General features: G+C 41.5%; 1 protein-coding gene across 5 annotated transcripts in view; it reads left to right on the top strand.

Moving 5' to 3' along the window:
* The window catches only part of LOC140463703 (uncharacterized), a 438,200-nt gene that overhangs the window by 75,039 nt on the left and 336,643 nt on the right, over positions 1-26,518 (top strand). For all 5 annotated transcript variants that reach the window (XM_072558071.1, XM_072558067.1, XM_072558062.1 and 2 more), the window contains one exon: positions 7,161-7,223. In XM_072558071.1, coding sequence (XP_072414172.1) covers positions 7,161-7,223 — 63 coding nt within the window. The remainder of the gene's footprint in view (positions 1-7,160; positions 7,224-26,518) is intronic.

Raw genomic sequence — 26,518 nt, 5'->3', positions numbered from 1 at the left:
TCCTGGAGCACCTTCTGACCCCCTCAAGACGTGTCCATCTACAAAGCACTAGACAGGAATGTGCGCTCTTCCTGCCTTGATGAGTATAGCTCCAACAACACTCAAGAAACTTGAGACTATTGCATGTTTTCTGGAACCAACATTTACCAGCAAATGGTTGGATAAAGTGTTCTTGCCAAACCTCCTTTTTACTTTTATAAATAAACAAAAAGTGATTTAGATCATCCTTGATGGGACACTGCACCAATAAAGGTCCCAGGCAAAAATAAACCTGCAACAGGAATTTACTAGAATGAAAGTCAAATGTTGTTTCCAGCCATGGAGATGCTGATATGAAGGGCCTATTTAATTAATGGTAGTAGAGAATGAACCATGAGTGAGAATTTGTGAGAAGAGGTTCTTGGCTGGACAAAAGCCAGCCTAGGTTATACAACACATCAGAAATGCTAAAATGTTTATTGCATAATAGCAACGGGTACAAGTCACATTGGCTAATTAGACAGAATAGTGAAAACTACTGAGAGATACTGATAACAAGTCTGTCTCCATCAAGGTCTTCCCGCAAAATGTATAGCATCATGAGATGAGGTGGAGTTTAATGCAGAATCAACTATTCATCATTTCAGAACCATTATCATACACACCAGACACTAGAGAAGCTAAAACAGCCTATTTGATCAGCATCCCATTGTTGGGACCAGACCAAACCTCCTCAAATTATGTTAAGGAGACAGCCTTGACCCTAGGGACCCCTAAGCCATTCCCAATGAAGGGCTTTTGCCCGAAAAGTTGATTTTACTGCTCCTCAGATGCTGCCTGACCTGCTGTGCTCTTCCAGTACCACTCTGATCTAACTCTGGACCCTAAGGGTGACATGGTGGCTCAGTGATTTACACTGCTGCCTCATAGCGCCAGGAATCCAGGTTTGATTCCAGCCTTGGGTGACTGTCTGTGTGGAGTTTGTATGTTCTCCCCGTGCCTGCGTGGTTTTCCTCTGGGTGCTCCGGTTTTGTCCCACACTCCAAAGATGTGCAGGTTAGGTGAATTGGCCATGTTAAATTGCCCATAACATTCAGAAATATGTAGGTTTGGTGCACTAGCCAGGGGGAAATGTACAGTAGTAGGGTAGAGGAATGGGTCTGGATGGGATACTCTACAGAGGGTTGTTGGGCCAAATGGCCTGTTTCCACACTGTAGGGATTTTATAAGTTTTTCTTATTTTAAAGCCACGTGATAGGTGTTGTGTTCTGGATGCAATTCAATTGGACAAACTCCCAGGCTTGAAGCAAAATACTCTATATTCATACACTATAGTTAAAATACAGACAAAATAAAAAGAAAAGAATGGGCTTAACTCTAACTCTATGAAATACTTAACAACACAATAAACTAGTCATTAACTATTCCAATACAGTAACATCGCATAAGTACACTTTTGACAAAGGCAAAGTCAGCATAATGGATTGTCTCAAATGCAATTCTGGCAGCAAAAAGAGAACCCAAGCATTTAGCTGTAGCAAAGAGCGAGAGAAATGTTACAGCTTTCATAACCCTAACAACTATTGAAAGCTAAACGAAAAATCCTGCTTCTGTGGGAGCTTGACCCCACCCATTCTATTGTTCTAATTTTAAATAAAGACCAAGGCCTCAGAAGCTGTTTACTTTTTTGGCTTGAAGCAGACCACTTTGTACCTCTGTCTCAACTTCTCTCCGCTTAAACTCATAATATTGTCACACTGTAGGTCACTCCAAAATTCACTTTGTCCACTATGAATGCTCAATAGCAGAAATGTGTACTATCTACAATATTCATGCTGAAACTCATCAAGGCTTCTAAGTCAGCATGTTCCAAATCCATGACTCCTTGAAGGTAAAGGGTGGCAGATACATAAAAACACCACCATCTGCAAGCTCCCCTCCAAGCTACTCATCATCCTGACAATAAATGGCAGACTAGTCAATTATGGCTAACAAAATGCAGAACCACATTAGGAAGATTTAAACAATCCTTAGATAAGAACATGGGATGATGATGGGATAGTGTAGGGGGACGAGCCGAGAATAGTTCACAGGTCGGCGCAACATTGAGGGCCGAAGGGCCTGTACTGCGCTGTATTGTTCTATGTTCTATGTGCTATTCCTGTTTTTAATCTGCATGTGCCTGGTATCTCATTGGAGGAATCATATTTCTCGAACATCAACAATTCTCGATACTGGGCTAGTCCTTGATGTGGACTTTCAATTAAAAATCACCTATGCACCCTCTGACCACTAAGGGATCATTTTCTGAGATGCAGTAAATTGAGAAAAATGTTGCTTATTAGTTTGGAATATTTGAACTGACCCAGAGGAGATTGATTTTGTTGAACATACTTTTCCAAGCTGCCTTACTCGCAGGTCTAACCAAGAAAATATTCTAATATATAAATCGACAAATACCACTTCTTGCAAACAGCAAACAAATAATCAAAAGCTTGGCAATAGTAGTCAGTTTTAAGGACCAACTTAAAGGAATAAAAGTTTGGAGTGGAGTCAGAGAAGCTTAGGTGGGATTTCCAGAGCCTTGTACTGAGGCAGCTGAGGGAATGGCTGTCAATGGTGGAATGATTAAAGTTAAGGGTGGTTACCAAAATTAGAGGTGCTGTAAGACCCAGGATCTTAGGACTGAAGATCATTACAGAAGGAGGGAGGCAGGGGGACTAGGTCAGGATTTAGAATGACAGCAGCTATAAAAAGTATGCCTGATGTAACAAAACATCCAATATTGGGATTTTTTTAACTGAAGCCTAGGAGATTGAAGGGTGGCCTTTATGAGGGTTATAATATCATGAGGAGCTTGGATAAGGTGAATAGCAGGGTCTTTTCCCTAGAGTTGGGTGGTGGGGTTCAAAATGAGGGGACATGTTTTAAGGTGAAAGGAGGAAGTTTTACGAAAGGCATCAGGAGCAACATTTAAAACAGAGAGTGGTTTGTGTTTGGAATGAACTGCCAGAGGAAGTAGTGGATGCAGATATAACTACAACATTTAAAAGACATTTGGATAAGTGTATGAATAGGAAAGGTTTGTGGCTCAGTGGTTAGCGCTGTTGCCACGCAGTACCAGAGACGTGGGTTGGATTCCAGCCTCAGGTGACTCTCTGTGTGGAGTTTGCACGTTCTCCCCGTGTCTGAGTGGGTTTCCTCCGGGTGCTCCGGTTTCCTCTCACAATCACAAAAGATGTCTAGGTCAGGTGAATTGGCCATGCTAAATTACTTATAGTGTTAGATCCATTAGTCAGAGGGAAATGGGTTACTCCTCGGAGGATCGGTGTTGACTTGTTGGGCCGAAGGGCCTGTTAAATTATTGCCTCACAGTACTAGGGTCCAAGTTTCGATTCCAGCCTCGGGTGACTGTCTGTGTGGAGTTTGCACATTCTCCCTGTGTCTGCGTGGGTTTCCTCCGGGTGCTCCGGTTTCCTCCCACAGTCCAAAGATGTACAGGTCACCTAATGGAAGGTGCATTAGTTAAAAGGAAATATGTCTGGATGGGTTACTGTTTGGAGGGTCGGTGTGGACTGTTGGGCCGAAGTGTTTGTTTCCACACTGTAGGGAATCTAATCTAATCTAATCTAAAAATGCAGACAAGTGGGACCCGTTCAGTTTGGGAACATGGTCAGCGTGGACTAATTGGACTGAAGGGTCTGTTTCCAAGCTATATGACTCTATGACTCTATAAGACACTGCAAAGGAGCACTACAAAATAAAAAAGGACACTGATCCACAAATGGAAATATTTGGTTAGATAACCAAAATCTTTATCAAAGAAGTACATTTTAGTTAGTGTCTTTGAGGAGGGAAGTGAGGTAGAAAGTCAGAGAGGTTTAGGCTTAGGTGAATTCCAGGGCCTAAACGCCTAAAGATGAAGTGCCAAAGGTGAAGAAATTTAAACTAGAAAGGGGCAAGAGGTCAGAATTAGAGGAGTACATCTTGCTGATGCCGATGACAAAGAGAGGGACAGGGATGTAGCCATGAGAGATTTGAAAATGAGCATTAGAATTTTAAAACTCTGATGTTGCTTGCCAGGGAACCATTGTGGGTCAGAGAGAATGGAAAAACTAGGTTTGATAATAAGAGGACTACAGGTTGACTGTTTTTTAGTCATTCAAAGGGAAAATTATTGGTGATCAAATCTTGTATTTTTGACTTTGACCTGCTATCAACAACAAGCCATTTGACACATCATGTACAATAATAACTAGAGGCTGACCTGATGACTTGCTAATGTGATGTTTGTGACCACAGAATAGTAACTGATATTCCCCTTTCTTTTAAGGTCCCACAGCCAAGTCTGCAATTCAAAAGGCAAAATAGACTAAAGGCTGGTCATATTCCCTTAATGTTGGATTGGTTTTAGTGATTAAAATTCACATAATGAACATGTATTCAACTCAGAAAATAAAATCTTTTGGTTTGCCTTCAATATGCAGAGTGCTGTCTCCAATGTATTAATGCTCATGTTCTTTTGAAAATTCTACTGTTTTCACAATGTCCAGAGCATTTATTTGAATTCCTGAATCAAACCTGGAGGTGCAGTGCACAACAGTAATTTGAGCATTCTTGGTTGCAAGATGGTCGTCACTTTAATAAGACTACAGTTGAAATTCATGCAAGAGCATAAAAAAAATCTTGAATAATTTTTCACATGTAGGTGGTCTTGTCTTGCAATTGTTAGTGTGTCTACCTCTAGACTAGAAGCTCTGATGTGAGTCTCAGGTCAGCATTCATAATTCATTCAATCCTTCCAATTTGTCTGAAGGAGCGGTCAGTCATCCTGCAGAAGGAAATGGCAATTCACTGCAACCTTGTGTCCATTTTGTAGGAGTTTGTGGCTCAAAACCTGGAATGAGGATGGGATAAGTATAGACAATTAATCCAGTATTCAATTTTCCAAAGTGTAGTCAGCTGCATAATTATTGGATCGTGTTTGATTATTGAGAGGGGGAGAGGAAAACAGAATTTTTTCTCTAATTATTTCCACTTTTGGTATTATGAGTTGCTCAATATTATTGATTCTCTGTATTGAGTCACTGTTTTATTGTCTTGGGAGTATTATATGATTATTGTTACTCACAACAAAGGGACAAAAATTCAGCACTATGATCTCAAAGAAGTCAACAAAATTGTGCAATTGACCAAATTTTAGGAAGAATCAAAATTAAAACACTCAAAGATATATCAAAAAACAACTCACAAAATGGCAAAAATAATCAAAATGCACCAATATATTTCATTTGAAAAACAGAGGAAATCAGCACTGAGTGAACAGTCCATTGTCCAAAATGTGCAAAAACAACAATTAGGTATTTTTGTCAGTAATGTAGCAGAAAAGCAGATGGAATTTCGAAGAAAAGTAAGGTCTATTGTAATTGATTTGAAGGAAAGCCAGTAGAAAATAAAGTCAGATCCAGCAAGTGAAGGTCAGAGAAGCATTGTAATGAGAGGAAAGGGAATAATAAGTTCCTTTCATAATACCAGGATATTCCAGAGCACTTTAGACCCAATTTATGCTCATGACATGGAATCACTATCTTATTGCAGAAAGCTTAGCAGCTGATCTGCACAACGAGCAATACAGACCATGACTAGATAACCTCAGTGATGAAAGTTGGCTGCAAGACTGAAGAGAATTCCCCAGGTTGTATTTTATCTACATCTGAGGGGCAGAAAATTGAGTTTGTGGTTTAAAATGGTGGCACCAAAGAGACAGCACCTTCAATGAAGCAGCAGTCCCTCAGGTTCACACTGAAGTGTGTTCCTTTGATATGTGCTCAAATCCAAGTAGAAGCATTATCGCAGGCCTTTGAATCAGGTGTGGTCCTCTGAAGGAACACATTAATGAAGGTAACAACACTATGGAGGGAATTATTTGGGCCTGGTATGCATTGTTCCATTTTTCAAATAATGATGTTTACAGACTGGGCCAGTTTTTAATCAAGATGATTTTTGAAACATAGAAACAAAGAAGATATCAGCAGAAGGCAGGCATTCAGCCCTTTGAGTCTGCTTTACCATTCATCACGATCATGGCTGGTCGTCCAACTCAGTAGCCTAATCCTGTTTACTCTCCAAAATCTTTAATCCCATTCACACCAAGTACTATACCTAGCTGCCTTTTGAAACTAATTTAAAGAATGCTGACAGGATTTTGGGGCCTACTTATCTTTGTAGTATCTTCTAGCTGTTTCAAAAGTGAAAATTATTTTGGAAGTGCCATTTGGCTTATTTAAATTTGTTAATGCTTGCTGATTGTACCCAACAGTAGATTTCAGACAATTAGGAAGCAGAACGTGGCTTGTGACTAATTGTCCTTCATTAAATTGGCCTTTGAAATGAATCCTGACCTTTATCCTGTAGGTGTTTCTCAAATCTGATGCGCTAAATTGTCAGAACTCCTGCTGAGAGATAGTTTGCTATAAAGCAGTATAGAAAATTAATACACTGGTGAACGTTTAGGCAGCAAAGAACAAAGTTCAGACAGGGTAGAGGGAGGTGTGTGATCTGTGAATTTGGCCATTCTTCACCTGAACTGTGTTAGAACCAGAGTTTTTCTGAGGGATTACCTCGAGGTCCCAACCTCTGAGCTGGAATGTCCAGATTCAAGTTCCACCTGCTCTAACAATGAATAACAATGCATCTGAACAATTTGATTCAAAATGTCTATTATTAGGGCTGTAGAGAGGGTTTTAAAGTAATTTTAGAAAGGGATGTGGACCTCACATCAATAAGGCTTTATAAACTTAATGGCAAAGGACAAGGCAAGAATGCAAAATGGTGCTTTGGTTAATAATAACTAGAGTTTGACAGAAAAGGCACTAACAAATCAGTCAGATTAGGGAAAAATAGCAAACGATAGAGATGAAAGTTCATTATCTAAATGCACACTACATTTATCACAAAATGACATGATAGAAGTGTGGATGACCAAAGCTTTCATAGATCTATAGAGATCAGTAGAACAGAAAATGACCCTTTGGCCCTTCACATCTGTGATGGCAAGAAATAATCACTTAACACTGGGAACTGAATAGTCAAAGATATTTGACTGTTGTAATTTTGTAAATATTCTGACTTGTTGAACTTCCATTTTCAAATTTGATAATTATTGTATTTCATTAACTTAGGGAACGACTTGGACTGCTCCTGGAAAAGGTGGAAAAGATACTTCCAGTCCTTCAGGAGAAAAGGTATAGAATTTATAAATATTTACTTACATCAGAACTTAACTGGTGTTTTGTGGTTTTTCACATTCACGGTTGATACTTGATTCCTTTATCTTGTCTAAAACTTTTTCTGTTATGTTATTGGATTTCGTCGTTTGTGTAATATGGTGCCCCGTAGGCCCATATCTCATCCCAATCATAGAACATAGAACATAGAAAAATACAGTGCAGTACAGGCCCTTTGGCCCTCGATGTTGCGCCGATCCAAGCCCACCTAACTTACACGAGCTCAATATCCGCCAAATGCCTATCCAATGCCAGTTTAAATGCCCATAAAGAGGGAGAGTCCACCACTACTACTGGCAGGGCATTCCATGAACTCATGACTCGCTGAGTAAAGAACCTACCCCTAACATCTGTCCTATACCTACCACCCCTTAATTTAAAGCTATGCCCCCTCGTAATAGCTGACTCCATACGTGGAAAAAGGTTCTCATGGTCAACCCTATCTAAACCCCTAATCATCTTGTACACCTCTATCAAATCACCCCAAAACCTTCTTTTCTCCAATGAAAACAGCCCAAAAACAGCCTCAGCCTTTCCTCATAGGATCTTCCTACCATACCAGGCAACATCCTGGTAAACCTCCTCTGCACCCGTTCCAGTGCCTCCACATCCTTCCTATAGTATGGCGACCAAAATTGCAAACGATACTCCAGATGTGGCCACACCAGAGTCTTATACAACTGTAACATGACCTCAGGACTCCGGAACTCAATTCCTCTACCAATAAAAGCCAGTACGCCATATGCCTTCTTCAATGCACTATTTACCTGGGTGGCAACTTTCAGAGAACTGTGTACATGGACACCAAGAACCCTCTGCTCATCCACACTACCAAGTATCCGACCATAAGCCCAGTACTCCATCTTTTTGTTACTCATACCAAAGTGAATCACCTCACACTTACCCACATTGAACTCCATTTGCCACCTTTCTGCCCAGCTCTGCAGCTTATCTATATCCCGCTGTAACCTGCCATATCCTTCCTCACTGTCAACAACTCCACCGACTTTCGTATCATCCGCAAATTTGCTCACCCAACTTTCCAACCCCTCCTCCAGTTCATTTATAAAAATGACAAACAGCAATGGTCCTAAAACAGATCCTTGCGGAACACTGCTAGTAACTGCACTCCAAGATGAACCTTTACCATCAACTACTAACCTCTGTCTTCTTCCAGCCAGCCAATTCCTCATCCAAACTTCCAACTCACCCTCAATGCCATACCTCCGTATTTTTGGCAGTAGCCTACCAGGGGGAACCTTATCAAATGCCTTACTAAAATCCATATACACCACATCTACCGCTTTACCCTTGTCCACCTCCTTAGTCACCTTCTCAAAGAATTCAATAAGGTTTGTGAGGCACGACCTGCCCTTCACAAAATCATGCTGACTATCCTTGATCACATTATTCCTATCCAGATGTTCATAAATCCTATCCCTTACAATTCTCTCTAAGACTTTGCCCACAACAGAAGTGAGGCTAACCGGCCTATAGTTACTAGGGTTATCCCTACTCCCCTTCTTGAACAAGGGAACCACATTTGCTATCCTCCAGTCTTCTGGCACTATTCCTGTAGACAACAAGGACATAAAAATCAAGGCTAATGGCTCTGCAATCTCCTCCCTTGCTTCCCAGAGAATCCTAGGATAAATGCCATCAGGCCCAGGGGACTTATCTATTTTCACCCTTTCCAGAATTTCCAACACCTCTTCCCTACATACCTCAAAGCCGTCCATTCTAATTAATTGTGACTCAGTATTCACATCGGCAACAATGTCCTGTTCCTGAGTGAATACTGACGAAAAGTATTCGTTCAGTGTCTCCCCAATCTCTTCAGCCTCCACACGCAACTTCCCACTACTATCCTTGACTGGACCTATTCCTACCCTAGTCATTCTTTTATTCCTGACATACCTATAGAAAGCCTTTGGGTTTTTCCTAATCCTACCAACTAAGGACTTTTCATGTCCCCTCCTTGCTGCTCTTAGCTCTCTCTTCAGATCCTTCCTGGCTACCTTATAACTCTCAATCGCCCCAATTGAACCTTCATGCCTCATCTTTACATAGGCCGCCCTCTTCCCTTTAACAAGGGATTCCAATTCCTTATTAAACCGCGGCTCCCTCACACGACTCTTTCCTCCCTGCCTGACAGGTACATATTTATCAAGGACACTCAATAGTTGCTCCTTGAACAAGCTCCACATATCAATTGCGCCCTTGCCTTGAAACCTACTTTTCCAAGCCACGCATCCTAAGTCGTGCCTCACCACATCATAATTTCCCTGCCCCCAGCTATAACTCTTGCCCTGCAATGCACCCATCACTAGAGTAAAAGTCACCGAATTGTGGTCACTGTCCCCAAAGTGCTCACCTACCTCCAATTCTAACACCTGGCCTGGTCAATTGTAACTTGTTTCCAATTTCTTTTGTTTATCCATAACACCCTTTGTCAATGATATATCTTTATTCTGCACCTTTGCAGTATTCTTTATGTACTTTATTTTGGGTATGAACCATGTGCAGGTCGTTGGGATTAGTTTAGAAAGGCATTATATTTAGTGCAGATACGGTGGGCTGAAGAGTCTGTTTCTGTGCTATACTTTTGTACTTTTTGTATTCAACTCTTAATCTGCAGTATAATGAGCCAATATCATTTTTCACCTCATTCCTTATCTTTCTAATTTTGCATTGTCCAAACGTGATTTTCTAACTTTTCCACTAATTTATAAGCTTCTAACAAGGCTGAACAGACTAGATGCAGGGGAGATTTTTTTCCTTGGTTGGGGAGTCTAGGCTCAGAAAGCACAATATCAGGCTATGGGGTAGACAATTTAGGACAGAGATGAAAAATTTTCTTCACTCAAAGGAAACTGAACCTATGGAATTTTCTACCACAGAAGCCGGTGGAGGTCAAGTCACTGAGTATGTGTTAGAAGGAGTTTTTTTTAGATATTAAAGACACCAAGGGGTATGGAGAGAAAGCAAGAATATGGCATAAAGTAGCAATCAGCTTGATTATATTGAATGGTGGAGTAGGCTTGAAGAGCTGAATGACCTATTCCTGCTCCTAGTTTCTATGTTCCTATCTTTTTTCAGCTTATTTATGCTTTAACCATTATCACATTATGATTATTCCTTCCCTCATTCACTATGAACTCATCTACCTCATGTATTTTGTTCCTCAATAACAAATTCCAACATGAGAATATAAGGATGAAGACAGGCATCCTGGATGTTCCTTTTCCAAAGTTTTATCCTTTACTGATCCAAACCCTGATTGGACAATTCAAATCACAATCAATCTCCTACCATTAGTTTCTAATATCACTCTCCCATTCATCTGTTCATGGCTTTACTCCTCCATTTCTTTCTCCTGGTTTGCAATTCTGCAGGAAAAATCAATCTATGTGAAGTTGTTGGACTTCATTTTCTCATCTCCAGGGAGATGGCACCACATTGAGAGTACAAAGAAAATGTGACGCCACATGGGGAGTTCCCACTCTCATCTCCTGTGCCAGAGATTTGCACTGAGATGGAGAAAGGGGCAGTTTACAACATCCAAGCACACAGAAGGAGGTCAGGAATACAGAGGAAAGACTGCTGAAGCAGTCATTTTACAACTTTGACAGTATTGAATAGTTTTTAGAAGCTTACGGGAATCATCCCAGTTCAGTGCAACTGGGAAAACCCCTGGAGATTCCTTGGGAGTTGCAGGAATGGTTTGAAAAGTTTGGGAGTGAGGAATATACTGAAGGAAGTTGCGGAATCTGCACTAGGGAATGCAGAGCAGGCAGAGGTGAGCACACAGAACCTGAGCAAAGCTCTGCCACCAGCAGGACATCAGTTAATTCAGCCAGGCTCAACTGATCCTATCCTCAAAAGAACAAAATTGCCATTGGACATGGGGGGAGCTTGGCTGACATCATTCAGGCAGTGCAGTGCCCTACTGCAGCCTTGTTTACCAATAGGAAAGTCCCCAGATAGCATGAGCCACAACCTCAGCAACAGCAAGGAGCAGGAGCATAGAACACCCTGAGAAATGTGTAGAGTATAGTAGGTAGGCTCATCCTTCAAGAGATGTGGGAGTACTTGTGCAGGAGGATGCTCTCGCTATCCAGGAAGGCAGGATCTAAACTCTGTGTCCTCCTCCACTGCAACTACTCATCTATAGCAGTAGCGGTGATGTCACTGAAAACCTTAACTTGTTTATCTTGGCCTTTGTCTCTGGGCTCTCTGGCTGACCAGGGTGGGACATGCAAACGGCTGTTCACTGCTGCATCCATGATGTTACCAATGCCCACTTCACAGGGGTTTCTGACTACTTCAGTGCTGATGTATTCTCACTATAAAAACGAGGCTGTGTTATCAAATATATTCAAGGCTGAATTAGACTTGATTCTTAATTAACATGGACATTTAGGATTATGAAAGACAGGCAGGAAATTGGAGTTGAGACCACAACCAAATCAACCATCATCTTATTGAATACAAGCCAGCTTAACATAGAACATAGAACATAGAACATTACAGCGCAGTACAGGCCCTTTGGCCCTCGATGTTGCGCTGATCCAAGCCCACCTAACCTACACTAACCCACTATCCTCCATATACCTATCCAATGCCCGCTTAAATACCCATAAAGAGGGAGAGTCCACTACTGCTACTGGCAGGGCATTCCATGAACTTACGACTCGCTGAGTGAAGAACCTACCCCTAACATCAGTCCTATATCTACCCCCCCCCCTTAATTTAAAGCTATGCCCCCTTGTAATAGCTGACTCCATACGTGGAAAAAGGTTCTCACTGTCAACCCTATCTAACCCCCTAATCATCTTGTACACCTCTATCAAGTCACCCCTAAACCTTCTTTTCTCCAATGAAAACAACCCCAAGTGCCTCAGCCTTTCCTCATAGGATCTTCCTACCATACCAGGCAACATCCTGGTAAACTTCCTCTGCACCCGTTCCAGTGCCTCCACATCCTTCCTATAGTATGGCGACCAAAACTGCACACAATATTCCAGATGTGGCCGCACCAGAGTCTTATACAACTGCAGCATGACCTCAGGACTCCGGAACTCAATTCCTCTACCAATAAAAGCCAGTACACCATATGCCTTCTTCACTGCACTATTTACCTGGGTGGCAACTTTCAGAGATCTGTGTACATGGACACCAAGATCCCTCTGCTCTTCCACACTACCAAGTATCCGACCATTAGCCCAGTACCCCATCTTTTTATTACTCTTACCAAAGTGAATCACCTCACACTTAGCTACATTGAACTCCATTTGCCACCTTTCTGCCCAGCTCTGCAGCTTCTCTATATCCCGCTGTAACCTGCCACATCCTTCCTCACTGTCTACAATTCCTCCGACTTTCGTATCATCTGCAAACTTGCTCACCCAACCTTCTAACCCTTCCTCCAGGTTATTTATAAAAATGACAAACAGCAATGGTCCCAAAACAGATCCTTGCGGAACACCGCTAGTGACGGCACTCCAAGATGAACCTTTGCCATCAACTACTACCCTCTGTCTTCTTCCAGCCAGCCAATTCCTAATCCAAACCTCCAACTCACCCTCAATGCCATATCTCTGTATTTTCTGAAGTAGCCTACCATGGGGGACCTTATCAAACACCTTACTAAAATCCATATATACCACATCTACCGCTTTCCCCTCATCTACCTCCTTAGTCACCTTCTCAAAGAATTCAATAAGGTTTGTGAGGCACGACCTGCCCTTCACAAAACCATGCTGACTATCCTTGATCACATTATTCTTATCCAGATGTGCATAAATCCTATCCCTTACAATTCTCTCTAAGACTTTGCCCACAACAGAAGTGAGACTCACTGGCCTATAGTTACTAGTAACTTAAGGGGACAAATGGCCTAATCTTGCTTCTCATCCTTGCATTCTTGTGAGTTAGAGTCATTGAAACTCTTGAGAATGCCAATTCAGTTCACACTAGTTCTTTTCGGACAATTCAACCAGTTCCACTATCCCACTCTATTCCTGTAGTTTATTTCTCTCAAGTGTCCATGCAACTCCCTTCCAAAATCATTGATTGTTTCCTCTTCCACCCATCATGGATGCAATGAATTCCAGATTATTACTACTCACTGCGTTAAAAAAACATTCCTCCTGCATTTCTTGCTCAAAACCTTAAATCGTTGTTCTAGTTCTTACTCCATCGGTTAATGGGAGCAATTTTTCTTTGCCTGTCTTATCAAAACTGATCTTCGATCACAGAGGTTTCAGATGGTCTTAAAACAGTATATTGGGAGAAAGTGAGGACCGCAGATGCTGGAGATCAGAGTCGAGAATGTGGTGCTAGAAAAGCACAGCTGGTCAGGCAGCATTCGAGGAGCAGGAGAATCGATGTTTCAATCATCAGGAATGAGGCATCATATTGCTCATTCTCTGGCCCACTCAATATGGGTGCTTCTTGAAAATGGGATTTGATCAGGTATAGTTAAGAATCAGCAGCAGCACAAGTGGGCTGGACCACAAGGTGTGACTGTAGTTTATGTTGTATATGCAGTGAGTCTGTCATTTCCTTCTGTCAGCAGTCCTTCTAGATCTAGTCTAAGAAAATGCCTTAAACAAAATGTGATATTGACTGGATATTAGACTACAGAAATGTTTCATTGCAAGGATGACTTTTTCTTGGTTTGCTTTAAGCTAAACTACTATTCCTTGTCCTATGCAAGACTCTTGAGCTGTAACAGGAAAGAAGTGACTTTATAGATTTGGAAAAAAAATTCAGCAATTGTGTCTGACACACAAACAGTTTGTCACTGAGACCTAATGTGCAATCTCTTTTAACAGGGGATATTAATAGAGTTATACATAGTTCATGAAATGTCATCAACCAGCACCTTTAGCCATAGCCTTATGTATTTTTAAAGATGTCCATATTTTAGGAATGAACTGGATCCTCCAGTACATGTGCCTTAATGGGATTCAGAGATCAAGCTGGAAATAAAAATATCCATTTTGAAAAAAAAATTGGTTTGGAGAGCTGCTCAAAAGACCAAATTGATTCAGCGGCTTCTCAGCTAAGTGAAATGAAGAGGAGATTAAAATTTCAGACTTTTTATAAAATTATAAGACTTCATGGGAGACAGTTCAGAGAATGTCCATTAGAATAATCCTCATTGTGGAGGGACTGTTTTATGAGCAAAGGTTTAACAGATTGGGACTCTACACACTGGAAGAATGTGAGGTGATCTTGTTGAATCATACAGGATTGTTAAGGGGCTTGACATGTTAAATGCTAAGAGGACATTTTTCCTTTTGGAAGAGTCTGGGACCAGAGGATAGAGTCTCAGAATATAAGGGCTCCAATTTAAGACTGAGATGAGAAGGAATTTCTTTTCTCAGAGTTGTGAGTCTTTGAAACTCCTTGCCACAGAGAACCATGGATGCGGAGTTCTTGTGTTTAATTAAAGCTGACATAGGTGGATTTGTGATCCATAGGGGAATCAAGTGTTATGGGGAAATTGCTGGAAAGTAGATAGGCCATGATCCTGTTGAATAGCAGAGAAGGCTTGAGGGGCTGGATGGCCGAATCCTGTTCCTATTTCTTATGATCTTACGGTCTTACTTGAAGATTGCTGTTCGCCACCCAAATCTAATGCCATACACTGTTCCACAAATCCAAGAACTTACTTTTATCTCTGCAACTCTTGCCTTCAAAGAGTTGTTACAATGTGTGGATTATATTTGGTTGGAACTAAGAAACAGCATAGATAGGTGATTGGAAAATCATGTTTGACAAACTTGTTTTTTGAGGATGTTACTATCAATTGATAAAGGGAGTGAGTGGATGTTGTATATTTCAGAGGGCTTTTGATAAGATTCCCCACAGAATGTTGGTGAGAAAAATTAACAATATAGTGTACTGGTATGAATTAAGGATTGGCTAACAGACAGAAAACAGAGTAAGAATAAATGTATTATTCTCATTTTGGCAGGCTGTGAGTAGTGGGATACTAGGTGGATGTGAGGACTGCAGATGCCAGAGATCAGAGTCAAGATTAGAATGGTGCTGGAAAAGCACAGCAGGTCAGGCAGCATCCGAGGCGCAGGAAAATCGATGTTTCAAGCAAAAGCCCTTCATCAGGAATGCGGAACTGCCAGGATCAATACTTAGGCCCCAGTTTTTCACAATATATGCCAGTGATATGGACATCAGGAGCCAAATGTAATATTTACAAATTTTCAGATTTACAAAGCTAAACATAAATCTATGCTGTGAGGAAGGTATAAACATTTTCAGAAGCTTTGGACAAGCTGTTATTAAGCAACTACATGGCCAATGGACTATAATGTGAAAAAATGTTAGGTTACCAACTTTAGTAAGAAGATCAGATGTGCAGAATATTTTTGAAATAATAAGAGATTGGAAAGTGTAGATGTACAAAGGGAACTATGTGGCCTTGTTTATAAGTCACTGAAGGTAACATACAGGTTCAGCAAGCTATTAAAAGGTCATGGAATGTTAGCCCTTATTGCAAAAAAAAATTGAGTTCAGGAGTAGTGAAATGTTGCTTCATTGTATAGGAACTTGGTTGAACCCCAACTGTAGTACTGTGTGCAGTTTTGGCTTATCTCAGAAATATAATACTGTCATAGAGGGCATGTAGCAAGTGTTCACCAGCCTTATTCATGGGATGACAGTACTGGCTTATTCTCTAGAAGTTTGATCTCATTGTAACTTACTGAATACTTAAAGGGGTAGACAGGGTAGATGCAGATAAGATGTTTTTCTTATTTGGGAGTCTAAAACCAGACAGCACAATTTAAAAATAAGGCAGATGCAATTTAAGGCTGAGATCGTTGATGTTCTGTTACATAGAGGGTGGTGTATCTCTGGAATTCTCTGCCCCTGGGGCCAGTGGAGGCTCAGTTTATTTGTATATTTAAAAATATAAGTTGATACATTTTGGATCCCAATACCTGTCTCACTCGCAGTCACAACCTCCTGTACCTGACCATGGACCAAATTTGATGTAATTAACTGAAGGGTTTGTATCCATATTTACCAACCTTACTAAAATAGGTTGAAAGGCATGGTTGTGATGAGAACATGAGGAATCCTTGTGGAGATATAGATAAATTGAATGAATGGGCAAAAACATGGCACATGAAGTTTAATATAGAAAAGTGATAGGTCATCCACTTTGGCTGGAAGAATCAAAAGACAGAACATTACTTAAATGAAAAGAGACTCAAAAAAAAGCTCAGCTCAGTGGGATTATGGATGTTCTTTGCATGAAACACAAATGGTTAGCATGCAAGCAATTAAGAAGGAAAATGGAATTTTGACCTTTATTGCTTGGGGGTTAGATTTTAAAAATAGATAAGTCCCATTAAATTGTACAAGAAGTTGGTGAGATCACATCTGGAGTATCGTGTACAGTTTTGCGACCATATTTAAGAAAGGATAAATCAGCATTGGAGGCTGTTCAAAAGAGATTCATTAGGGCTGGTTACTTGGAGGAAGGGATTGACTTAATAACAGCAGCAAACAGGTTAGGTCTCTGTTCACTAGAATTTAGAAGAATGAGGGGTGGTCTTATAGAAACACACAAGATTCTGAGGGGGCTTGGCAAAATAGTTGTTGAGAAAGTGTTTTCATTAGTGGGCAAATTTCAAACTAGGGGTCATAGCTACAGAATAAAGGGATACTTATTTAAAACCGAGATGTGAAGGAATCTTTTCTCTACTCTAGACAGTTGTGGAGGCTAGCTCACTAAAAGTATTTAAAGGGTACATAGATATATTTTTGAAATATCAAGGAAGAGTTGGGGGTTATGAGGAACTGACACAAAAGGGTAGTTGAAGCCTGGAGCTGATAATCAGTCAAGATCGGAGATGGTCAGGGCATTGATGAGACTGCATCTGGAGTACTGTGTACAGTGCTGGTCACCATAGTTTTCGAAGGATTTTAATATGTTGGAAGCAGTTCAGAGAAGGTTTACTCAAACCTGGAATGAGTGGATTGCCTTAGAAGGAGAGGCTAGATGCTTTAGACAGGACAGGGAGAGAAGTAAAAGGGTGGGGTGGAGTTGCATTGCTGGTAAGGGATGATATCATGGCTGTGCTAAAGGAGGACACTATGGAGGGCTTGAATAGTGAGGCATTATGGGTGGAGCTGAGAAATAAGAAGGGTGCAGTTACATTGTTGGGTCTGTATTCCTGAAGAGGGGCTTATGCCCGAGACGTCGATTCTCTTGCTCCTCGGATGCTGCCTGGCCTGCTGTGTTTGTCCAGCACCACATTTTTCGACACTATATTACAGGCCTCCCAACAGTGAGCATGAGGTAGATGAACAAGTAGGTACAGGCATTATGGAAAGATGTAGAGGCAACAGAGTAGTTGTGATGGGAGATTTTAATTTTCCCAACATTGACTGAGATACACTTAGTGTCAGAGGTCTGGATGTGGCAGAATTTGTAAGAAGCGTCCAGGAAAGTCAATAGTCCGACGAGGGAAGGGGCCATATTGGACCTGGTGTTGGGGAATGAGTCAGGCCAGGGGGTAGAAGTTGCAGTGGGGATTTATTTGGGAGTAGTGACCACAATTCTGTAAGTTTTAGAATACTCGTCGACAAAGGTGAGAGTTGTCCAAAGGGAAGAGCACTAAACTGGGCCAAGGCTAATTATATCAAAATTTGGCAGGAGCTGGGAAATGTGGATTGGGAGCAGTTTTTGAAGGGATGTGCATATTTAATATGTGGGAGGCTTTCAAAAATAGGTTGAAGATAGTGCAGGATTGGCATGTCCCTTTGAAAACAAGAGATAGGAAAAGCAAGATTTGTGAACCGTGGATGACAGGAGAAATCGTATGACTGCCAAGAGGAAAAGGGAAGCATACATAAGGTCCAGGCAGCTAAGAACAGAATGGGTCCTGGAGGAATATCGGAAGAGTAGGACCAGTCTTAAACGAGGAATCAAGCGGGCTAAAAGGGGTCATGGAATAGCTTTAGTGAGCAGAATTAAGGAGAATCCCAAAGCCTTTTATTCTTATATAAGAAGCAAGCGGGTAACTAGAGAAAGGATTGGTCCACTAAAAGATAATGAAGGAAGGCTGTATGTCAAACCTGAGAGAATGGGTGAGATTCTGAATGATTACTTTGCATCAGTGTTCACTGAGGAGAGGAACATGATGAATCTTGAGATTAGAGAAAGAAGTTTGATTAGTCTGGATCACGTTGACATAAGTAGGGAAGATGTATGCTAGAAGTTATTAAGGTGGACAAATCCCCGGGACTAGATGGGATCTATCCCAGGTTGCTGAGGGAGTTGAGAGATGAAGTAGCTGGGGCTCTGACAGATATCTTTGTAGCATCCTTAAATACAGGTGAAGTGCCGGAGGACTGGAGGGTTGCTCATGTTGTCCCCTGTACAAGAAGGGTAGTAGGGATACTCTGGGTAACTACAGACCAGTGAGCCTGATGTCAGTTTTGGGAAGGTCACTGGAGAAGGTATTGAGGGATAAAATCTATTTATATTTGTGAAAGAATGGACTTATCAGTGATAGGCAACATGGTTTTGTACAGGGAAGATTGTGCCTTACCAACTTAATAGAGTGCTTTGAGGAAGTGACCAAGTTGATAGATGAAGGAAGGGCTATAGATATCATATACATGGATTTTAGTAAGGTATTTGATAAGATTCCCCATGGTAAACTAATAGAGAAAGTGAAGTCGCATAGTGTGCAAGGTGTTCTAGCTAGGTGCAAAAAGAACTGGTCAGAAATGAGATAACAAGAATCCAGAGAAAATATATTCCTGTCAGGGTGAAAGGGAAGGCTGGTAGGTATAGGAATGCTGGATGACTAAAGAAATTAAGGGGTTGGTTAAGAAAAAGAAGGAAGCATATGTCAGGTATAGACAGGATTGATCGAGTGTATCCTTAGAAGAGTATAAGGAAAGTAGGAGTATACTTAAGAGGGAAATCAGGAGGGCAAAACGGGGACATGAGATAGCCTTGGCAAATAGAATTAAGGAGAATCCAAAGGGTTTTTACAAATATATTAAGGACAAAAGGGTAACTAGGGAGAGAATAGGGCCCCTCAAAGATCAGCAAGGCGGCCTTTGTGTGGAGCCACAAAAAATGAGGGAGATACTAAATGAGTATTTTGCATCAGTATTTACTGTGGAAAAGGATAATGGAAGATATAGACTGTAGGGAAATAGATGGTGACATCTTGCAAAATGTCCAGGTTACAGAGGAGGAAGTGCTGGATGTCTTGAAACGGTTAAAGGTGGATAAATCACCAGGACCTGATCAGGTGTACCCGAGAACTCTGTGGGAAGCTAGAGAAGTGATTGCGGGGCTTCTTGCTGAGGTATTTCTATCATCATTAGTCACAGGTGAGGTGCCAGAAGACTGGAAGTTGGCAAACGTGGTGCCACTTTTTAAGAAGGGTGGTAAAGACAAGCCAGGGAACTATAGACTGGTGAGCCTGACGTCCGTGGTGGGCAAGTTGTTGGATGGAATCCTGAGGGACAGGATGTACATGTATTTGGAAAGGCAAGGACTGATTCGGGATAGTCAACATGGCTTTGTGTGTGGGAAATCATGTCTCACAAACTTGATTGAGGTTTTTTGAAGAAGTAACAAAGAGGATTGATGAGGGCAGAGCAGTAGATGTGATCTATATGGACTTCAGTAAGGCGTTCGACAAGGTTCCACATGGGAGACTGATTAGCAAGGTTAGATCTCATGGAATACAGGGAGAACTAGCCATTTGGATACAGAACTGGCTCAAAGGTAGAAGACAGAGGATGGTGGTGGAGGGTTGTTTTTCAGACTGGAGGTCTGTGACCAGTGGGTGCTGGGCCCTATACTTTTTGTCATTTACATAAATGATTTGGATGCGAGCATAAACAGATGGCACCAAAGATATAGGTGTAGTGGACAGTGAAGAGGGTTACCTCAGATTACAACAGGATCTGGACGAGATGGGCCAATGGGCTGAGAATTGGCAGATGGAGTTTAATTCAGACAAATGCGAGGTGCTGCATTTTGGGAAAGCAGGACTTATACACTTAATGGTAAGGTCCTAGGGAGTGTTGCTGAACAAAGAGACCTTGGAGTACAGGTTCATAGCTCCTTGAAAGTGGAGTTGCAGGTGGATAGAATAGTGAAGAAGGCGTTTGGTATGCTCTCCTTTATTGGTCAGAGTATTGAGTATAGGAGTTGGGAGGTCATGTTGCAGCTGTACAGGATATTGGTTAGGCCACTGTTGGACTTTTGCGTGCAATTCTGGTCTCCTTCCTATCAGAAAGATGTTGTGAAACTTGAAAGGTTTCAGCAAAGATTTACAAGGATGTTGCCAGGGTTGGAGGATTTGAGCTAAAGGAAGAGACTGAACAGGCTGGGACTGTGTTCCCTGGAGCGTCGTAGGCTGAGGGGTGACCTTATAGAGGTTTACAAAATTATGAGGGGCATGGATAGGATAAATAGACAAAGTCTTTTCCCTGATGTCGGGGAGTCCAGAAATAAAGGGCATAGGTTTAGGGTGAGAGGGGAAACATATAAAAGAAACCTAAGGGGCAACATTTTCACGCAGAATGAGCTGCCAGAGGATGTGGAGGAGGCTGGTACAATTGCAACATTTAAGAGGCATTTGGATGGGTATATGAATAAGAAGGGTTTGGAGGGATATGGACTGGGTGCTGGCAGGTGGGACTAGATTGGGTTGGGATATCTGGTCGGCATGGACGGGTTGGACCGAAGGGTCTGTTTCCATGCTGTAGATCTCTATGACTCTATGACTCTATAACAGGATTCAGAGAGTCGTAGTTGAAGGGAGTTTCTCGAAATAGAGAAAGGTGACCAGTGGTGTTCCACAGGGATCAGTGCTGGGGCCACTGTTGTTTGTAATATACATAAATGATCTGGGCACTGTTGGTATGATGAACAAGTTTGCAAATGACACGAAGATTAGTGGAGTAGCAGAAAGCATAGGGGACTGTCAAAGAATACAGGAGAATATAGATAGACTAGAGAGTTGGGTGGAGAAGTGGCAGATGGAGTTCAATCCAGGCAAATGTGAGGTGATGTGTTTGGGAAGTCTAGTTCTAGAGCGAATTATACAATAAACGGAAAAGCCTTGGGAAAAGTTGATGAACAGAGAGATCTGGGAGTGTAGGTCCATTGTACACCAAAGGTTGCTGCATAGGTGGATAGAGTGGTCAAGAAGGCATATGGTATGCTTGCCTTCATCGGATGGGGTATTGAGTATAAGAGCTGGCAAGTCATTTTAAAATTGTATACGACATTGGTCCAGCTGCATTTGGAATGCTGTGTGCAGTTCTGGTCACCACAGTACTGAAAAGACGCTTTAGAGGGGGTGCAGAGAAGGTTTATGAGGATGTTGCCTGGTATGAAGAGAGGTTGAGTAGGTTAGGATTGCTTTCATTAGAAAAAAGGAGATTGAGGGGGGTCCTCATTGAGGTCTACAAAATCATGAAGGATATAGACAGGATGGATAGATGTAAGCTTTTTCCCAGGGTGAAGGATTCAGAAATGAGAGGCCACAATTTCAAGTTGAGAGATGAAAAGTTTAAGAGGGATATATGTGGCAAATACTTTACACAGAGAGTGGTAGGTGCCTGGAACGCATTGTTAGCAGAGGTAGTAGAGGCAGGCATGGTAGATTCATTTAAGATGTGGCACAGTGGCTCAAGGGTGGCACGGTGGCTCAGTGGTTAGCACTGCTGCCTCAAAGTACCAGGGTCCAAGGTTCAATTCCAGCCTTGGGCAACTGTGTCTGTGGAGTTTGCACGTTCTCCCCGTGTCTGCGTGGGTTTCCTCCTGGTGTTCTGGTTTCCTCCCACAATCCAAAGATGTGCAGGTCAGATGAACTGGCCATGCTAAATTGCCCATAGTGTTAACTGCATTAGTCAGAGGGAAATGAGTCTGGGTGGGTTACTCTTCGGAGGGTCAGTATGGACGTGTTGGGCCGAAGGGCCTGTTTCCACACTGTAGGGAATCTAATCTAATGAGTAGGTGGGGAGCAGAGGAATATAGATGCTTAGGAAATGGGCAACAGGTTTAGACAGTGGATTTGGATTGGCTCAGGCTTGGCGGGCCAAAGGGCCTGTTCCCGTGCTGTAAACTTCCTTTGTTCTTCGTATCCTCTGGAATTTAAACGAATCAGGGCACTTAATTGAAACATATAAGATACTGGAGGCAACTCAAAATTGAATGTTGAAAAGATGTTCCCTCTTGCAGGATAATCTTGAACTAGAGGTCATTGTTTAAAAATAAAGAGTTGCTCATTCAAAACAGAGAAACTTTTCTTTTCTCTCAGAGTTGTGAAATTCACTTCCACAAAAGGCAACGTATGCAGCATCTTGAAATATTTTTATGGCAATAATCAATAGATTCTTGATTACCAAGGGGATGAAAGGTAATCAGTGATATGCAGGAATATGGGTTCGAGATTAAAATCAGAACCAGTAATGATTTTATTAAATGGCAGAGCAAATTTGAAGGGCTGAGTGGCCTGGTCATGTTCAAATGTAGGTTCAAATGATCTTGTTGAATGACAGAGCTGGCTTGAGGGGCTGCTCTGGCCTACTCCTGCTCCTATTTCTTAAGTTCTTATGAATGATGTCGTGAAGCACATTAGCTCCCATTGCTTCTGACTCACTGGTAACATACCTGCCTCAGGCTTCCTGTCTGATAGAGAGAGCCTACGCTCTGTAGATTAGAAGCTCTTGAGACAGTATGGGTAACGTTCTTGCCTCTCTGTCAGAAATTCTGTGCTCAAGTTCCACTCTTGGATTTGATGGCTTGAGAAATACGTGTCCATAATGTGGTCCAACACATTGAGTACCAGCTTATAATCCTTCTAACACACTGCAATGGAAGTCAGTGAGTATGGGAGAACATCCTGCTCTTCCTGGAAAGAAATTGGAGCCTCTACTAATACTATGCATTGTTCCAGGCTACAGTGTATAAGGAGGAGAAAGTGAGGACTGCAGATGCTGGAGATCAGAGCTGAAAATGTGTTGCTGGAAAAGCGCAGCAGGTCAGGCAGCTTCCAAGGAACAGGAGAATCGACGTTTCGGGCATCAGCCCTTCTTCAGGAATCTTATATAGTGTATAAGGAATATGTACATTTTCCCTAGCAATTTGGACTTCCTGAGTGAACTGGAATCCCCTACCAATCTTTCTATAAAATGCACCAGAAATGGCTTATAAACATGTGATTCGCAGGCAACTGTGCAAGTATGAAGAACCAAGAACAGTACAGCACAGGAACAGGTCCACCTCTCCTGCACTGGCATATGATATCTTTCTAAACTAAAAGTATTTTGTCACTTTCCTATATTCCCTGCCTATTCATTTATCTGTTAAGATGCCTTTAAACATTGCTTTTGTGACTGCTTCTACCACCTCTCCACCACATCCCAGGCACTTACTGCCCTTTGTGTTCTCTAGCTGCAACATGACTTGACAATTTTTATATTCTGTACTTAAGCTGATGAATGTAAGTGTACAAATACCTTTCAGCCACCTTATCCACTTGTGTTGCCATTTTCAGGGAGTTGTGGACCTGTACGCCTAGATCCGTCGGTATGTGCTTCTAAGGGTTCTGCCACCTCCCTCCTCCATTACACCTTCCAAAACTTGTCACTTCACATTTGTCCATATTAAATTCCATCTGCCAATTCTCCATCCAAGTCTCCAGCCTACCTATACCCTGCTGTGTCCTCTGGCAATCTTCCTCACTGTCCACAGCTCCCTCAATCTTTGTGTTGTCTACAGTCTTTGTAATGAAGCCACCTACTCCTCCAAATCATTGACATACATTACAAATAGCAGGGGTCCCAGTACTAAAACCCACAAAACACCATTGGTCACAGATCTTCAGTCAGAAAAACATCCCACTGCTACTCTCTGCTTCCTATGACCAAGCCAGTTTTGTACCAAATAGCTTATCAATCATCTCTGTCACTTCCTCAAAAAACTCAATCAAGTTTGTGAGACCACTACCTCCACCACACAAAGCCATTTTGATTTTTGTTAATAAGTTCACATTTTTTCCAAATATATATACATCCTCTCCCCAAGAATCTTCTCCAATAACACCTTTACCACTGATGTTCACTGGCCTGAAATTTCCCAGTTTATTCCTGTAGCCTTCTTAAACTAAAGAACAATATTATCCAGTTCCATGGTACCTCTCCTGTGACTAAGCAGGATAAAAAGATTTCATACAATGTCTCAGCAATTCCCTCACCTGCCTCCCTTAGCATTCTGGGATAGATCCCATCAGATCTTGGGGACTTGTCTACCATAATGCTTTTCAAAACACACAACTCCTTTTTTATATTGACATGTCCTAGAATATCAACATACTCCTCTCTACTCTTACCATCTACCATTTCCTTCCCCTTTAATGAATACTTTACACCAGAGTCGGCCTACTCTATCCCTGGTATCCTCTTGGTTCTTATATATGTTGAAACACCTTGGGATTTTCCTTCATTTTGTTTGCCAAGGAAACTTCATGACTTCTTTTAGCCCTCCTCTTTCTGTTTGTTTAAGTAGAATAAACTCCAAAACATTATCAAACACTGGAGTTCATACAGAATCATGAAACCATATCTTGAACATTTTGGAAACCATAACTTTACTCACATTGAAAGAAGATGCTAAGGGCAGAGACTACAGGCGTCCAGAAGACCATAAGGTGCAGCGCAGAAGTCGACTATTCAGTCCATCAAGCAGGAAAATCGACGTTTCGGGCAAAACTATATCTAACTGTATCTAACTATATTTTCCTGCTCCTCGGATGCTGCCTGACCTGCTGTGCTTTTCCAGCACCACTCTGATCTAAACTCTGGTTTCCAGTATCTGCTGTACTCACTTTTGCCTATTCAGTCCATCAAGTCTTCTCTGCCATGGCTGATCTGATAATTCGTGTCAATTTTCCCATAACTATTGATTCCCTTAAGTTTAAAAATCTGTCTATCCCAACCTTGAATATACTTAACAACCCAGTCTCAACAGCTCTTTTTGGTAAAGAATTTTTCACATACACAAACCTCTGAGAGAAGAAATACCTTCTCATCTCTTTGTACGATCTCCATCCCTGAGATGATGCCTGCTGATCCTAGACTCTCCCACAGGGCATCATCTTTGGGTTCTTATTTTCTTCCCGTCCTTTTAAAAGCATTTCGAATTCACTCTGCAATTCCATATGTATGTTAATGCTATACTGTGGCTGAATGTCATTCCACCTACTTCAATTGTATGACTTATATAAATCATTGCTAAGTGCAATAATTTCAATTGATTCACGCTTAAAATTTTGATTTTGGGGAAATGATGCGGTGCATTGAATACTCTTCAATGTCATGGGAATAACAGATCCATCTTGTATAGGTACTTATTTCTCTGATGTGATTCATACTCAAGTGGAGAATGCACCATGGAAACCATATCGCAACAACGACTAAATAACTAAATAAAAACTATAGGGCAAAGAAAGGTGACAGAACTTATCTCTGTATTACTGCATTGGTCATCATTGACGGAGTTTTCTCTTTTCAACGTCATCCTCTGCCTTCTACTGTTGGACCATTGTACGTTCCTTGCTGTATTGTTCCCTGTTTTCTCTGCATCTGAGGGCACTAATGCATCACTGCATGTTGTTCCAGCCATCAGAGTTAAGTTGTTTGGTAGAATGGAATTTGCATATAGATTCACATGAGCATTATTAAATTAAATTTGATATTAAGCCGTTAATGGACAGATGAGCAAAAGCTTGGTCAAAGAAATAGCTTTTAAGGATTTTTTAAAAGAAGGAAATAAAGTACAGAAGTGGAGAGATGTAAAAAGAGAATCCAAAGTCTGAAACATGCCCACAAGTGATGGAATGATTAAACCCAGGTTTGCTCTGAAGCCAAATTAGAGGAGCACCAATATCCCAGAGGGTGTGAAGCCAGAAGATAGTGCTTTTAAAAAATATACTTTAATAGGATGTGGGTATCAAGGCCAGTATTCATCAGCCATGAGGCAAGAGAGTGAATTCTCTGACACAGAAAGCAGCTGATGCCAAAACATTGAATGTTTTCAAGAAGTTAGATACAGTTTATGACTAAATGGTTCTAAGGGAATGGGGAGAAAGTGGGAACAACAGACTGTGTTGGATGATGATAGAAAAATAAAAGTTGAAAAATGCAAAGTTGTTTAATTTGAAAGGGAGAAC

Source organism: Chiloscyllium punctatum, chromosome 3 (assembly GCF_047496795.1).
Source record: "Chiloscyllium punctatum isolate Juve2018m chromosome 3, sChiPun1.3, whole genome shotgun sequence".
Lineage (NCBI taxonomy): Eukaryota > Metazoa > Chordata > Chondrichthyes > Orectolobiformes > Hemiscylliidae > Chiloscyllium > Chiloscyllium punctatum.
The sequence above is the reverse complement of the archived record's forward strand: the minus strand, read 5'-3'. Positions and strand labels throughout refer to the sequence as shown.